Genomic DNA, 16,124 nt, shown 5'->3' with positions numbered 1-16,124 from the left:
CTCTATTTGCATCTTATTGTCTGCCTGTGAGGTGTTGATGAGTGTAAATCTGGCCCACCCAACTGGATTAAACCCTAGAGAAGAGAAAACATAGGAATAAATGGAGGTGTTGATGCTTTGTGATCAGGAAAATAAAATTTAAGTGTGGTGAGTGGTTTATAGATTTACAGTGGCCTCTTAGAGATTTACAGCCAGAGTCATTGGTTTGGCTTCATGAGAATTTTTCATGTAAGCAATATTTTCACAAATTTAAAGGCCAGCTAGAAAGGTATTTTATTTTTCTAAGAAATGTAAGAGAGCTTTATGTCCTTATTTAAATGGTACTCAGAACTCTGCATGTGGGTCTTATAAATGCTTTTCTCATCCAGCTACGTATTGCTGGCCTGTTGTATTTTCCCGTGTCTTCATATATATGTTTAGGGTTCTGTTTCCATGGCAGGATATGACCACACAAACATATGAAAGGTAATTGTATAGTAGAGGAAGAGATTTGTGTGCACGCATATGTATGCTCTAAAAATAAAGAATCTGTTCATTCATTCTCATGTATCCTTACTAAAAGCATAAACTACCCAACTGTTAAATTCATTGCTATTTGTTCATAGTAATGGAAATCTTGCAGATTAATTTCATTGAGTCTTCCTGTGTACAAGGCTCTGGAAGTACAACCTTGAAGTATGTAAAGAGTGTAACAAGCACAATTTCTGTCCTAATGAGGTCATGAGGCTTTTCATATACAAATTTATGTTTAAAAAGAAGTCTTTATATATATGCAATGGAATAGCACTCAGTCATAAAAAGAATGGAATAATGCCATTTGTGGCAACATAGATGAATCTGGAGATTATCATATTAAGTGAAGTAGATCAGACAGAGAAAGACAGATATATGATATCCTTGTATATGGACTATAAAAAATGATACAAATGAATTTATTTACAAAACATAAATAGACTCACAGAAATCAAAAAGTAACTAATGGTTACCAAAGGAGAAAGAAGGTGGGCCCATGCTAAATAGAATGAGAAATATGCAGAATCTGACCACTAACAAATGTCTTCACCCCAGTGAATCTCAATTTTAATATCTAGAAAATGGAGTTACTACCCCATTGACTATAACGTGGGTTAATGTCTACCTCACCTATTTCTCAAGGATATTAACAGAGTTAAACAAGCTGATACGTGAGAAAGTGCTGTCAAACTATAAAGTACTATGCAAACTGTAAAGTACTATCCAGACATCATGATGGTAACGTTTACTAAATAGAAAAACTAAACTGTAGTTTTTGTGCAAATTTCCTCAGTATGACTGTTCTTCTTTGGAAATGTCTCCTAAAATTGCCATCTGATTTCATTTATGTATGTACTCTTTGAAGCTATGTGATTTAGAGCTGGCACGCTTCATTGTAAATAAATAGCACTAAGCTCACATCACCCTAGGGACTCAGTTCAGAGCAAGAAGGACTAGAGGCCAGTCTTTTAGTGATGGCTTCAATCTTACTGACAAGACCAGTAGCCCACGGCCCAAGCTCTAGCACCTACATCAACTGTCCTCCTTCAGCCAGCATTAAAATATGTCATGAAGTCTTAAAATTAATCAAAATTAACATCTTCTCTTTTGTCTTACCTCTTCTTTTAAAAGCCACTTATGATGTTTTCTCAAGCCCTACAACATCAGATGAGCCTGAGATATCAGAGCCCCACACAGGTACACCCAGCCTCTCAATTTTTTTTTTTTTTTTTTCGGATGCCAGGTATTCTGACAATTTTTGCAGAGTGAAAAAATACACTCTCTAGAGCTCCACAGGAGAAAGGTGGCAGTCTCTGTCAGGGAGATGAATTCTACCCGCTTCTCCCACTGAACGATAATGTCTCCACATCCTCCAGTAAATAAACTCTGCATATGTGGAACATGCAGAAAGATTAGCTTGCCTCTCAGGCACACTAAATAATAGTTTAGTGCTCTCGTGATCAGAATCATTCTGAAAAGGTTTTAGAATTCGGAGTTTTCCCTGGAGTAGTGGTTCTCCAGTAGGGGGTGATTTTGCTCTTTTCCCACTGAGGAAATATTCAGCCATGGCTACAGGTTTTTTTGGTTGTCACCAGTGGGGAAGGTGTTACTGACATTTAGTGGGTAGAGTCCACGGATGCTGCTAAACCCCTGCAATGTACAGGAAAATCCCCACAATACAGAATTATCCAACCCTAAAGGGCAATAGTGCAAGGTGATAAACCCTGCTCTAGAGCAATCATGTCACTCATTTGTCTACAGAAGTTCAGTTGGGTCTAACTTTGGCATTCACTTACTGCTCTACCTATAGTGAATTTAATTCAGTCTGATGGTTTCTTTTAGCAAGTATTTTATTATACACTTACTAAATTAGGTGCTACAGGAAATTCAAAGTAAATAACACTGGTCTCTGCCACACGAAGACATATGTCTGGTATTTTTTGGGGGTGTGTGTAGCCATATATGGGTACCATGATAAATACAGGCAAATAATTTTAAACAGCAGCAGAAATTTTTAAAAGATGAAACAATGTTATGAGCAGATTCAGCTAGCAATTAAAAAACAGAAGGAAGGAACCAGAAAAAACAGTTGAAAACAGTTGAATGTATGAAACACCATTTTATCATGGTTTCTAACGTTTGAAGTGTGTATGTTTTTAAACATGAGCTCATCTTCAACTCCTAATGAATCACTAGTTTTAAAATGTTGGTCAGCAATCTCTCAAGTGTTCTTGATATTTTCTCCCATTTGAGCATAATTTATTACTCAGGAATTTGTATTTTATTCCTGGGGCCTTCTACTGCTTTTATAAATGTTGACATTTATTCCAACAGCAACAAGCGACCTACTTCTGGACTCTGTCCCACCTAAAACTTCTAGAACTCTTGAACAGCCAAGGGCAACACTGGGTAATGTTTTTAACAGAAAAATTCTACTTTGTTTTCCGTCAAAAGAAAATCCATGTGAATGCCTTTCTTCCAAATGACCATTTCATTCCATCACATCTAATCATTTATTTCTTTCCTTTTTCTGAATATAATATATATTTTTCCCTACAATGCAGGCATCTTATGTTCCATTTGAGGCTCTCTCTCTCTCTCATTTTTGAACTGTAATGAATGATATTTTTTCCATCCTTTAAGGAATGAAAAGCTTTGAAAATTGCATGGACATCTTCATCATCATCCATCTCATATGTTTGTGGCCTGTATCACCTCTCTTCCGTGCGCTCAGTCTGCCTGGAGTCAGCTACTGAACGATTTCATCCTGACCTTTCCCCCACTTTAAACTGTCATTTCATCCAGTAGCTTTCCAAGACAACGTGCATTTTTCATCCTTCATTATGTCCATTTAGCATGTGCTTTGTATCACCACCTAAAAGCATGTTGAAGCTCTTAAAATACCTCATTTTAACTGGAATTACGTGGTGGGATGGGGTGTTTGTGTTTTCAGCTCCGAGTGAAACACCATTTATTTCTCAAAAACTGGAAATCTTTACCAGTCCTGAAATGCAGCCTACAACACCTGGTAATTAATGACCTCTGTATAGTTATGTACTTTGAAAGAACAGATGAAGAGACAAAAAACAGAAGTCACGCTGGCCTTCTCAGAATATTTTCAGTAGTAAACATTTCCCTTCATTCTCTACGATGAAACTCTTCAAAGAACTGGGTTATCTGTAATTCTTAGTTTTCTGATAATTCTTGAAGAATTTCCATAATCCTGGTATCTATTTTTTAATTGGGGTAAAATTAATATATAACATTATGTTAGTTTCAGGTGTATGATGTAACAGTTCTGTCTTTGCATATATTATTTTGAAGGATGACTCCCTTTCTATAGTTCTTTCCAATTTACAAACCAGAAAATAGCAGCAAAATTATAGATGATAATTATTTTAAAATATGTTCCCTTCAATTAGCATATTAGATACCACTTGATCAGACCACTTTTCTCAAAATAGTCTAAGGAGCACCAAGTGGGCTCTACAATCCTGGATATGATGAAGAAAGATGAGTAAAAGAGAGTAAAATACCTTTCAGTCTATAATAGAAAATTACTGAAATAATGAAGTTCTTTAACTCCTGGTGACATTAGTAGTGAGCTATAGAATTAAAGAGTTCTGAATGTTCCATTCTCTAAATCTCAAATATCTGTGCTTCTCCCATGCTGTTGGATAAATCATCTTTTGAGTAATTAACTGTACCTTGTGTACTTAAATCCTTCAAGGGTCCTCCCTTTCCAGTACACTTAACTGAAAAATGTATCTTCTCATATAGACATTTAATTTCTTTTGGCTCAGTCAGTTCTTATTGAACACCTGTGCTGGGCATTCTAGGGATACAAAGAAATAGAAAGCAGTTCTTCCCCTCAAGAAGTTTGTAAGTTTACAGTTACAATCTCATTGACCCCTGGGAAATATCATTTACCAAAGCTATATTAAATCTTCTTTCAGCTCCCCTGCAAACTACATCTGTCCCTTCTACACCTAAACGACGCCTCAGGCCCAAAACACCAAGAACCAAACCTGGTAAATAACTGTCTATTTAACCTTTCAGGATATTTAATTCCAAGTAGATAATGTCCATGTACTTATTACAAAGAGAAAAGATTCTGTAGATGAAAGATGCTCTATAAAATTTGGAATTAACTGAAGATGAATAATTAAAGTAAAAAAAAACAAAACCAAACATTTTCAGTAAGATTTTACTGAAAATTATGTGAATGATATTCTTTTTTTCTGGAAATAATCTTTTTAAATCAAAATAATACATAGAGGTTTTTTTTTAGGTACTTCAAGTCTTAGACTGAAAAAGAGGACTCTACTGCCCACCTTCTTCTACCCCTGAGACCCATTCTCCAATTCTTTAATATGTTTCTTTTGTATTTAACTCCACATTTCTAAGTAACAATGCTTATGCTGCTATTTCTTTTTATATCAGTTTTAGTGAATGATGTTTTTCACATGTGAATTTTGGTATAAACATAGAAACAATCATATATAGTGATTTATATGGTCACAATGATACATAAGGAGAAGGCAATGGCACCCCACTCCAGTACTCTTGCCTGGAAAATCCCATGGATGGAGGAGCCTGGTAGGCTGCAGTCCATGGGGTCGCTAAGAGTCGGACACGACTGAGTGACTTCACTTTCACTTTTCACTTTCGTGCATTGGAGAAGGAAACGGCAACCCACTCCAGTGTTCTTGCCTGGAGAATCCCAGGAACGGGGAAGCCTGGTGAGCTGCGATCTATGGGGTCGCACAGAGTCGGACACGACTGAAGCGACTTAGCAGCAGTAGCAGCAGCAATGATACATAATGTCATTTATTTTTCTGGCAGGCATCTATATTTAAGTGTTTATCAGGCTGACAGTTCCCATATTTGTTGCCTACTGTGTTTTCAGTTTTGCAGTAGGGCGATGGCTGAGATGCAGAGAATGTGACTCTGGCTATCCAATTGCTCATAATCTTAAAAAGATAATACATCATGAATGATGAGAGCAACATAAGATGATTTAACCTGCTTGTAAGACTGTCTTAGAGTAGAAGCTCAGAAAAGCAAAGTAAGAGTTGAGGATATAAACATCAGAATATGTGTCAGGTTTAGGCAGAGGAAAAGGAAAAGGGAACAGCATATACTATGGCACAGAGTTGGAGGTGGAGGTAATTTATCAATCTGGAGGTGCTAGTCTTCATTGTTAATGGGTACACCCAGACTCATGCTCAATAACCAGGCTTTGATTACTCCATTGCTTATTCCAGTTTTTTTATAGCCTATACTATTATGACTGAATTTAAAAAATTTTCCCCCCAACTTTTACTCACTGCATACTTTGTAAACACTGACTAAATATGACAGGATTTTAAAAGGGTCATTCAGTTCCTCTTTGGAGGATTTTTTAAAATTGTTTCTAGAATATGTTAATTTTTTTTTTCCCCTTTCCATCACCAGAAAGAACCACAAGTCCTGGAACAATTACATCTAAAATTTCTAAAAGCCCTGAACCTAGACGGACAACAATGGGTAATGATATGTCCTTAGTAGATGTGTTAGTTCATTTCACCATGGAAAGTCCAGTATGCCAGCTTTTATGTAATGTCTCAATCACTGTTCTAACTGGATCATTTCAACAGCACTCAATATCTCATAGAGTACATTAGCTCCATGACTTTCATAGTTTTGGATAGCTGGCACTGTGGTTGGTGGATGTGAACTCAGCATTTGTACCTTGGAAAGCTGTAAAATCACTGATGCTTTTCCATCTTCTACACAATCATTGTTTTAATAGTTGTGTCTTATATACACTTCTCCATTTTGGGGGGTAAGGCCCTCAAGTTCAATTTCAAACTTCATTTAGAAAAACAGCTTTCTGTTATGGTGTTAGTAACATTTCTTTATGCCACAGATCACAACATTATACATATCAGTAAATATTACTTTTAAAACATTTCTTTTTTCGGGTGCTTAGAAACTTAGATGTGGCTGAGAAATGTGAAATAAAGTGCAAAATCATTACGCTAATTTTTATTTTTTAATCCTGGGTTAAAATCATTGTCATACTTTGTATAGTAATGATGACTGATGGCAATGCCTTTTTTCTTGAAATGCTTTTTCAAAAAGATGAAAATGTATTAGTATATTTTCATTAAATACTGTTCTGTGAAATATTATTTTTTTAAGTTTATTTTCTAATGGAATATTTCCAAAATCATCCAAGATGATGGGTTTATAGCACTTGAAGTATAGGTTTTCCTTTTGTAGTTTCAGACACTGAAATGTCTAAATATTGATTTGATGATCATTTTGTTTCTTTATTTTTCCAGCTCCCAGTAAAACACAATTTATTTCTTTGAAACCTAAAGTCCCTCTCAGTCCAGAAGTGACAGACAGCAAACCTGGTAATTACCCTGAGCTTTGTTTTGATATTATTTCAAATGTAGGGTTGAAAAAATTTTTTATGCCACTCTTTGGAACAAAACCTTCGATTCACACTTTGGTATTTGATTCATCTTTCCATGGAAAGAGCAAAAATGTGATGAAATGATGTCATTAGAGCCAGCTCCTCTGATATTATCATAGCATCTCTTTGAGCTGTGTGGTGTTTGATTATGTACATGACCATCACAGAGAAAGCACAGAAAGAGAGTGGACGGAATGATTGAGAACTCCTTTGTCTAGGACTGTGAAATAGTTTCCAATACCAAAGTTGCTTGGAGTTCAGATCAGCCGCCTTTCAGCTGAGAAGTGGAGAAGCCTTTCCATCCCCTCAGAACTCTGCCTTGTTTGGGGCCTTCTCAGCTCTCAGGGTGCATGACTAGTAAGGGTTGTAGTCTCCTAATGTTCCACGACTTCTTTCTAAACTGGGGCTGATTTCTGAACACTGACTTTTGTTTACTTCTCAGGAGACATTAATTTGCTGAAGAAAAGTAGGTGTTTTGTTTTGTTTTGTTTTGTTTTCAGCAAGGGGTTATTCTATGTATATAATTAAAAACAGATAATTTCTTGCATAAGGATTGCAGGACATGTTAAATAATTAAATCTTTCTTTTTCTCTATCTATACAGAATCTATACAATAGTCTGAAATGTTGATTTATGAGAGTATAAGGGGAACTTTGTCACAACTCATTATTGTCATAAAAAATTTAATGCCTGAGCTTTGGGAAGAATATATTTCTCACTGTAATATGGATTTTTCATTAATGTGCATTTACAGAGTAGGATTATTAAAGCAAAAGATTGCTTAAGTGGGCATGATTTGTCTTTTTGCAAAGACACGGGTAAGGAAGGAAAATGGAACTGCTCAGAAAGAGAACTCTCATGACTCCTTTAAAAGTGGCAGAGAGATTTCCAGGTATTGTAGGCATCAGAATGAAAGAAATTAGGGATTAGGCAAAGGGAGTATGGTTGATGCCATGACCATGAGTGAGGTTTCTAAGTCCGAGAAATTGAATGAAGTACTCTCACTAAAAGAGGTTGTTAGGAAAAAGAAGCATAGCTAATAAACCCAAGAACTCTAGTGGTTTAACTCAAAGAACTCTGACAGCTGAGAGAAGGGTTTCCTGTACATTTATTTAAAAATTATGCCCAGAGGACTTTGGAATAAGGTAGTAACTGTTACATTTAGGCTGTATTTTGAATAGGGTCCTCTCACCAGGTAGACCGAGAAATATTACATTATGTTTGGGTCACCAGCTTTAAATATTTCTCTAATTATTTATGTTGTTACAAGATAAAATTTGAAAACATTGAAAAAATGTCTCCAAATGTTAATTATCATTTGCTCATGATAAGTTACATTATCAATGTTAGTGGTTTCTGGAAATAAAAGCATTTCTGAGAGGAAATTCATTAATTCAAATTAGGGTGGGAGAGTGTTCTTATCACTCTAACGTATTTGAGCAAAAAGATTTCTTAATTTGACATTTCCTTTTAAAAATGTGAGAAATTATTTGGAAGTTAGCGGGTTTATATTGCTTTGATTTCTACCTTCTAATCACCTAAGAATATTCACTCTTTTTCCCTAACAGCAAGTATCATTACTTCATAATCTGTGCCTAAAGTTAAACCAGCTCAAGTTGACTTTGAGTGGCCTGAGGCAACACAGAGTAATGACTAGTTCTCCATAAACCATGGTTTGGGTGTTAGTATTTCTAAATGTATTCATTTTATGGCAACCAACATTATAGCTCTATTAAAGATTTCTTTTGTAGCCAAGGTTCAGGAGAGCAAATAAGCCACCAAAAGCTTTTTGATTTGAGCCACTCCTTGACTTTCCCAGTCCTCTCCTCACATGCATATTTTTCCTTTTTCACTTTCCATGAAGGCTGCTTTTCCTTTGGCTTTCCCCTGTGGTTAAGCTAATGAGTAAAAACCCACATTGGTTTTGGCTTGGAAGCCAAATCCAACGCTTTCTTAAAAATCTCAGCCATCTACTATGTCCCAGCTTGTCTGCCTCATCCAATAAGAATTCTTTCCTTCATAGTTAATCATTAAGATTGTAATGACATTTGGCTCTTCAAGCTTTTAAAGATCTGAAGAAAGGGAGAGACCTCCAATCATGGGTGTTTATTGTACTCAGTTCTGACATGGCGGATGGAACAGTAAATGGTACTCTAGCCACAAATCCATCAGTGACTTTTTGTTTGTTTCATGCTGAGCTGATTGGTGTGGTTATTTGTGTGTCACTCAGCTTTTTTATGGAACATTTTTTGTATCTTTATCCATAACACATTAAGGCTGAGATAGAGGAAATCTTATCAGAAGATAGATTTCTTAATAACCACTGACTATAATATTTTCTTATGCAGGTGAATTGGAAACTTAGTTGATAGGATGCCATACCTATTTGGCCTCGGTCTCAGGAACTGAAAAATGCTGATTTTTCTTTATAAAATTAAAACAGCAGCATTCTTTCATCTTTGTGAAATCTAAAGCTGTTAAAAGTAGCAAATCTTACTTTTTCATACTTTTAGAAGGCAACTTTGTGGAAATTAAAACATTAATTATAACATTGAAGTCTCAAGAGAATTTTTGGTGTTGCTATTTTCAGATGTGGATGTTTTGTGATATTTATCATATTTGATTACTGATATTAACTAATTATTTTCCCTTTTTCCTGTAGAATCTGAGGCATTCAACTGCCACTGCCCCCCTCCTCCCTGCACACACATACTTTTTACTTTGCTTAGTGTACTTCTGTCTGATACATTACTACAGCTTTGCCATTCATCTGTTATACTCTATTTCTGACAAGTTCATGAGAAATCAGAATTCTTTTTTTGGCCACAGACATTCTGATGAATGATGCTACATTTCAGTAACACCTTGTGCTATTATGCCTTGCTTTCAGATAAGTGAATATTCTCTATCCAAATTGTTTATTATTATATTTTCCTTTTTAGTCGCTAAAACATCACTACTTGCTTCTGCCAAACTTCCCATACCCTGTAGTCCAGAAATATCAGAGATAATTCCCGGTAAATGTAATTTAAGAAATATCTAAGTACACAGTGATTTTAAGTTCTGTTAAGTTGGTCAGTAGGGACTAGATTAATTAATTTCTTTCTGTAAGAATAAAAATGTCAAAGAATCTTTACTTTGTTTTCTACTTCAAAAATTGATTTCCTTTTTATTTTCTTCTTGAAAGAAATCAACTCTTTTTGTGCTATAGAATAGGAAAGCTGTTGGATCATCTTCTTAAAAAAAAAAAATAGTCTTTGTACCAAACTATATTCAGCATTTCAGTTCAGTTCAGTCGCTGGAACTGAACTGTGTTGTGTCTGACTCTTTGCGACTCCATGGACTGTGGCATGCCAGGCCTCCCTGTCCATCACCAATTCCTGGAGCTTACTCAAACTCATGTCCATTGAGTCAGTGATGCCATCCAACCGTCTCATCCTCTGTTATCCCCTTCTTCTCCCACCTTCAATCTTTCCCAGCATCAGGGTCTTTCCAAATGAGTCAGTTTTTTGCTTCAGGTGGCCGAAATATTGTAGTTTCAGCTTCAGCATCAGTCCTTCCAATGAATATTCAGGACTGATTTTCTTTAGGATGGACTGGTTGGATCTCCTTGCAGTCCCAGGAACTCTCGTCTTCTCCAACACCACAGTTCAAAAGTATCATTTCTTCATCGCTCAGCTTTCTTTATATTCAGCATTTACTTACTGCCAATGTGAATGGCCTTGGAGAGTTTATCTGTCAGAATATTTAGATAATATTTTTAATGAATTTATTCAGCATTTCATGAAATGTGGAGACTACTTTCTAACTTCTGCTGATTTGCTAATTTAAATGGAATAAGTTTCATGTGTAAATCAATTTGTTCACCAGCAATAAGTAGTAGTAGATATAATGAATACCATATGAACACCTGTGGCCCTTTTTAGATTGTAAGTTCAATTCCTGTTTTGTGTGTGTGTGTGTGTGTGTACCAATATCAGCTCCAGTCAGGCTGAAAATGATCCAAAACTAACAGAGCTCAGACATGGTTACAGGTCTGATGGATCTGTTGCCATTTCCCATCTGACTGTCCTGAAGAAAATAAAACAGCAGGTGAATGACCTCTGAAAGGCTACACTGACCTCCTTTTAAAGTAATATTTCCTCAGGCACTAGGAGCTGTAGTGGGGAAAATAGCTAAAGATCAACAAGAAAAATTAGAATTCTCAATTCTTTCTGCTGTTGTAGTTTGTATAGAGGCTGTGGGGTGATGGAGTTTTATTTTGTACGCCAATAGAACCTGATGGCTTTCCACTGAGAGGACACTTGTTATGGTAAAGGACCTTTCATTTCTACCTTAGATGGTGCTGTCAGCATCTCCCTAGATAATACTTGCTTTTATTGCAGCCCCAGAACCTGAGATTTTCCCACCATCACAGCCACCAATAGGTAATGAAGTTTCCTCTAGTGAGTGAAAAAAGAATTCACTTACTTTCACTTACTATGTCCAAGTTCGTCCTTAGCTTTGGATTTTTTAAAAAAATTATTTCTTGATTGTCCTTCAGATCTTGCTTTCAGCTGTTTCTGCCAGAAGATAAGCTCTCTGCTGCCTTGACTAAGTGGAAGCTCTGAGACAGTCATACTGATTTTGATTTGCCACATTCCTTTTTGTTCCTTCTTATATCTGTGTCCTGAGCTTGTTTTAACCTCATTATTCCCCACAGAGGACCATGGCTTCCCCAGGACATATTTATGCTTTCATTTTTAGAGTTTTGTTTTGTTTTGTTTTCTTTCAAAACCCTAACATTTGTAGATTTTCTTTAAAAGCATTATGGTCTTTTCAGCTCTCAATATCCTGATATTTCACTAGGAAATTTATTAAGTAAGAGAAAAAGAAAAACTCACCCTCAATCTTTATAGCTTTTTTTCTTCAAGAGAGCAAAACTGTTCTGCTGGTGCCTTCTTACCGAATTACCCACATTTTCCTTCATAATATGAGCTGTTGGTTACTTTATTGCATTCACATCTTCCAAATGAGAGTCATGCTTTTTTTTTTTTCCACTTTCTCTTTCCAAACTTAAATGACCAGCTGCATTTTTGTTCATTTTGTCTAAAAACATAATAATCTATTTACATAGAAAAGCAATTTCTTACATGAATAAAAGTTTCACCATTTATGTTTGCTCAACTTAGTACTTAAAAATTAAGCATTTTTCATATTTTAATAAAGTTCATCATTTTTCCTTGGATTTTGATTCCTTCTTGGTCATTTTTCATGCAGTCTTAGAACCTGGAATGCTAGAAACTAAATCTTCAACAACATTAGGTAATGCAGTAAGTGACCTACCTTTGTTTCCTCTCTTCCTGACTGCTGGCATCTTTATTAAGCAGGCTCACAGTAATGGATTTGTTCATTAATGTTCATTTGTGTGTGACAGTTCCCTATTCTTTGGGAAGGAAATTTTAATTCTTGTAGTTCAAAAACTGTATCTTGTTCTTAAAAACTTGCCTAACTTGAAATAATTTTGAATTCAAATCCATTTTACACATGTTACTGATTTGCAGATTTTTAAGTGCTAAGTGAAAAATTTTGTTTTGAATCTTAGGCCAAATAAATTTTAGTTTTTATCCCTAGCAGCTTCCATTAATAAAAGTAACTTTTCTCATATTCCTGTTGAACATAGTATATCTTCAAAAATTTTACGAGACTGTCTTCTCCAAGCTGTATAAAGTTCTTAGTTTTTCAAGTCAAAAGAGAAAAATAGAGAGCTCCCTTGAAGAGTTATTTATTAATATTTGGCAAAAAAAAAAAAAAAAAGAAATCCCACAACTCCATTTTTCAAGAGCTCATTCAACTGGATGAATAATGAAAAACAGAAGGATACATGTCTGCAATAAATCAGAGGGCTTAAATATGCTTCTAAGATGCACATAGTATTGATGGTCAGTTTGTAAGGTCACTGTTCATATATTAACCAGCTGATTTTCTTTCTTCAGCTCCACCAAAGACCAAACGGCCAGGTCGTCGTCCCCGCCCTAAAACCACACCTAGTCCAGATGTGCCCAAGTCCAAACCTGGTAAATGTGCCATTCAGGGTTCCAGTTAACACAAAAAATGGAATATGGTGGTTTCTGACATAGTAGCTGCTGCTGCTGCTGCTGCTGCTAAGTCGCTTCAGTCGTGTCCAACTCTGTGCGACCCCATAGACGGCAGCCCACCAGGCTCCCCCGTCTCTGGGATTCTCTAGGCAAGAACACTGGAGTGGGTTGCCATTTCCTTCTCCAATGCGTGAAAGTGAAAAGGGAAAGTGAAGTTGCTCAGTTGTGTCCGACTCTTAGTGACCCCATGGACTGCATCGCACCAGGCTCCTCCATCCATGGGATTTTCCAGGCAAGAGTACGGGAGTGGGGTGCCATTGACAAAGTAGCTACCTATACCTAAATGGAGAAGGGAATGGCAGCCCATCCCAGTATTCTTGCCTGGAAAATTCCATGGACAGAGGAGCCTGGCAGGCTATATAGTCCATGGAATATAGTCCAGGCTATGAAGTCCATGGGGTCGCAAGTCAGATATGACTGAGCAACTGTCATTCACTCACCACCTAAATAGCTGGGCTGCAGGAATCAGTGTAGTTTATATTTAAGCATCTGTGCTTTCTACATTCACATTTTATGAATACATTTATATTTTTATTTGTAGTTATTGAGTATACAGAGCAATAAGTTGGGCTTCTAAGTGGATCATTAAAGTAGGGCATCAGAAAAATATTGTACGAGATGTATATTCACAGCGGATGAGGTGTGGGAAAGCAGTAGGGAGAAGAGAGGCAAATGGGAGAAATAGAAAGGAAAATTACGCTTAGAAAAAGTACACAGTTTAAGTAAAGATGGAAGAGTCATGTTTCCTTCTCAAGATGCCACTTCTTAACATAATGAGTATTTTCGGTTTTTTGCCTCTGTAGCTCTGGAACCTGCAACGGTACCACCGGAACCCTTGGTGCCCACGATCGGTAATTTTGCTCTCCCCCAATTCCTTTCCCGGGTTGTTGCTTTTCTTTTCCTGCTCTCCACCCAGGCATGACTGAAGTTCTACACTGTGTCACAGTTTTGCTCCATGCGTTCCCTCCCCTTTCCTATTTGGGTCTGAAGAGCCTGAAGATAGGAGACTTCTAAAAGAATTCTGTGTGCTTTTTCAGGGAAGGTCTGTGGTTTTGGTCACAACTTCCTGGTTTCCCACAAACCCTCTGTCCTTCCATCATGTGTCCTTGAGTTGAGAAAACCATCTGCTCTTTCTCAGGGACTTCTGTGCTCATCCTGGACTTGACAAGTGGCAATGTTTTATTCCAGTGTTGTGATTACCATTTCATTGCTTTATTCATTCAACTTGTAAGACTTTATCCCTTTCAGAAAGCTGCATGAAAAAAAATGGCTTCTTCAGCTTTTCTATTTCTTTGAAGAATTTCTTTAGTATGTTTTGGTAACCAAAGACACATGCATTTTTCTTGGTCTCGGGTCCAAGATAAAAGAGTATAGTCTTTATAACTTGAGAATATTAGAAGTCTCAAGTTGATTGTACTGTTTTCAGTCCTAATGTTGTTTGATTATAATTATTATAATTTCTCAGCATTCACAATAAATTTGTCACTGACTTACTTTAGAAAATTCCAGAAGTAACCATGTAACACTGTGTATAATTTCAAGTATTTATGGATTATTTTCCTGGTTTCCTACTAAGCAAGTTTCAAATTTCTACCTTACTGTTTTTATACTGAAAAAAAAAAAAACCTATCAATTAAGAAACATAACTATTATACTTGTCATTTTAAAAATTACTCATACAAAAAAAGTAATTGTAGTTCTCCTTACTTTTGCTGAAAGACATATTTTGAACATTTCCTGAAGACTTTTTGGTTTCAGAAGAATTAGTAAGAATGGACACATTTCTCACCCTTTCCACCCCAGGAATTAATTTTGTTGTATAGTCACTAAATTTATATAATCTCTTTGCTCGAGCATGTGTCCTTAATTATGACACTTACAGCCATAACCATTATGCTAATTTTTAATACCTTTCTCTTAAGCATCGAAATGACCCCAAAGGCCTAAAACTACACGTAGACCAGATGTACCAGCCTGGGTAATCCCTACTTTCAGTACTAGGAAAGCAGTGTGTAAGTAACACTGATCACATTCACAGCTCTGCCATGACTCTAATTATAGCCCTTTTCTCTTCAGATTCAAAACCAGCAAAGCAATTACTTTCTAAACCCACAGCAAAACCAGATACGCCACCACCTACATCCGGTAAACATAATTTCCAATGCTTTGACTTAAGATGCTTTCTATTTGGGGATGTTGCTGAGAATGCTTACAATTTGTCATGTTGTAAAGCATAGAAACCTAAATACAATGATTTCTTTGTTCATTCTTCTCAAAGTAGCCACACTGATGTGGCTACTTTGTTCATTTCATATGTTAAATGAACAGCTCAGTGTTTGGGAAATTAGTAAATTTTATAACAGATTGTCTGGGCTTCCCCAGTGGCTCAGTGGTAAAGAATCCACTTGCCAAGCAAGAGACTTGGGTTCAATCCCTGGGTTGGGAAGATCCCCTGGAAAAGGAAATGCCAACCCACTCCAGTATTCTTGCCTGGGAAATCCTCTGGACAGAGGAGCCTGGCAGGCTACAGTCTATGAGGTTGCAAAAGAATAGGACTCTATGACTTAGTGACTAAACAACAGACAAAATTTTACATCTGATTATCTAACAGATTCCATTTTTCTTAAAGCATTTTCAGGCTTTCTCAGTTTGTGTTTGTAACGAAAGCTTGTTTTTCTTTATGTGGAACATTTTCAGAGCCATTTCAGCAGCAACCACTAGGGAGGCTGATCTTGTGTTCCTCCTTTACAGTCACATGGAGACTGACTTTCTCTAAAATACCTTACATTTTAAATGGTACCTGTTAATTGATTTTCTACCAAATAAAAAGATACTATGTAACAGTTCTGAAAATTCAATTGTTTTTCAATTGAAGTTTTCCCCTAAGATTCCAGTTAGTACAAAATTCTAACTTACTAAGAGAACATCTCTCATAATAAATAAGTCCATCAAGAAGGCAACTTATATCAACTTAGAATAAACCAGATTCTGTATCCTATGAGTTAAGC

The 16,124-nt window shown here is 36.4% G+C and overlaps 1 protein-coding gene across 30 annotated transcripts in view; it reads left to right on the top strand.

The window, feature by feature from the left end:
- ABI3BP (ABI family member 3 binding protein) overlaps positions 1-16,124 on the top strand; it is a 301,574-nt gene that overhangs the window by 156,504 nt on the left and 128,946 nt on the right. For 19 of the 30 annotated variants that reach the window (XM_070368602.1, XM_070368571.1, XM_070368512.1 and 16 more), the window contains 9 exons: positions 1,645-1,710; positions 2,848-2,922; positions 3,467-3,541; positions 4,470-4,544; positions 5,971-6,042; positions 6,843-6,917; positions 12,955-13,035; positions 13,920-13,967; positions 15,193-15,261. In XM_070368602.1, coding sequence (XP_070224703.1) covers positions 1,645-1,710; positions 2,848-2,922; positions 3,467-3,541; positions 4,470-4,544; positions 5,971-6,042; positions 6,843-6,917; positions 12,955-13,035; positions 13,920-13,967; positions 15,193-15,261 — 636 coding nt within the window. The remainder of the gene's footprint in view (positions 1-1,644; positions 1,711-2,847; positions 2,923-3,466; positions 3,542-4,469; positions 4,545-5,970; positions 6,043-6,842; positions 6,918-12,954; positions 13,036-13,919; positions 13,968-15,192; positions 15,262-16,124) is intronic. The other 11 variants (XM_070368681.1, XM_070368653.1, XM_070368637.1 and 8 more) reach the window with 7 other exon arrangements.

This window comes from Bos mutus, chromosome 1 (assembly GCF_027580195.1).
Source record: "Bos mutus isolate GX-2022 chromosome 1, NWIPB_WYAK_1.1, whole genome shotgun sequence".
Taxonomy (NCBI): domain Eukaryota; kingdom Metazoa; phylum Chordata; class Mammalia; order Artiodactyla; family Bovidae; genus Bos; species Bos mutus.
This window is presented reverse-complemented; position numbering and strand designations above follow the sequence as displayed.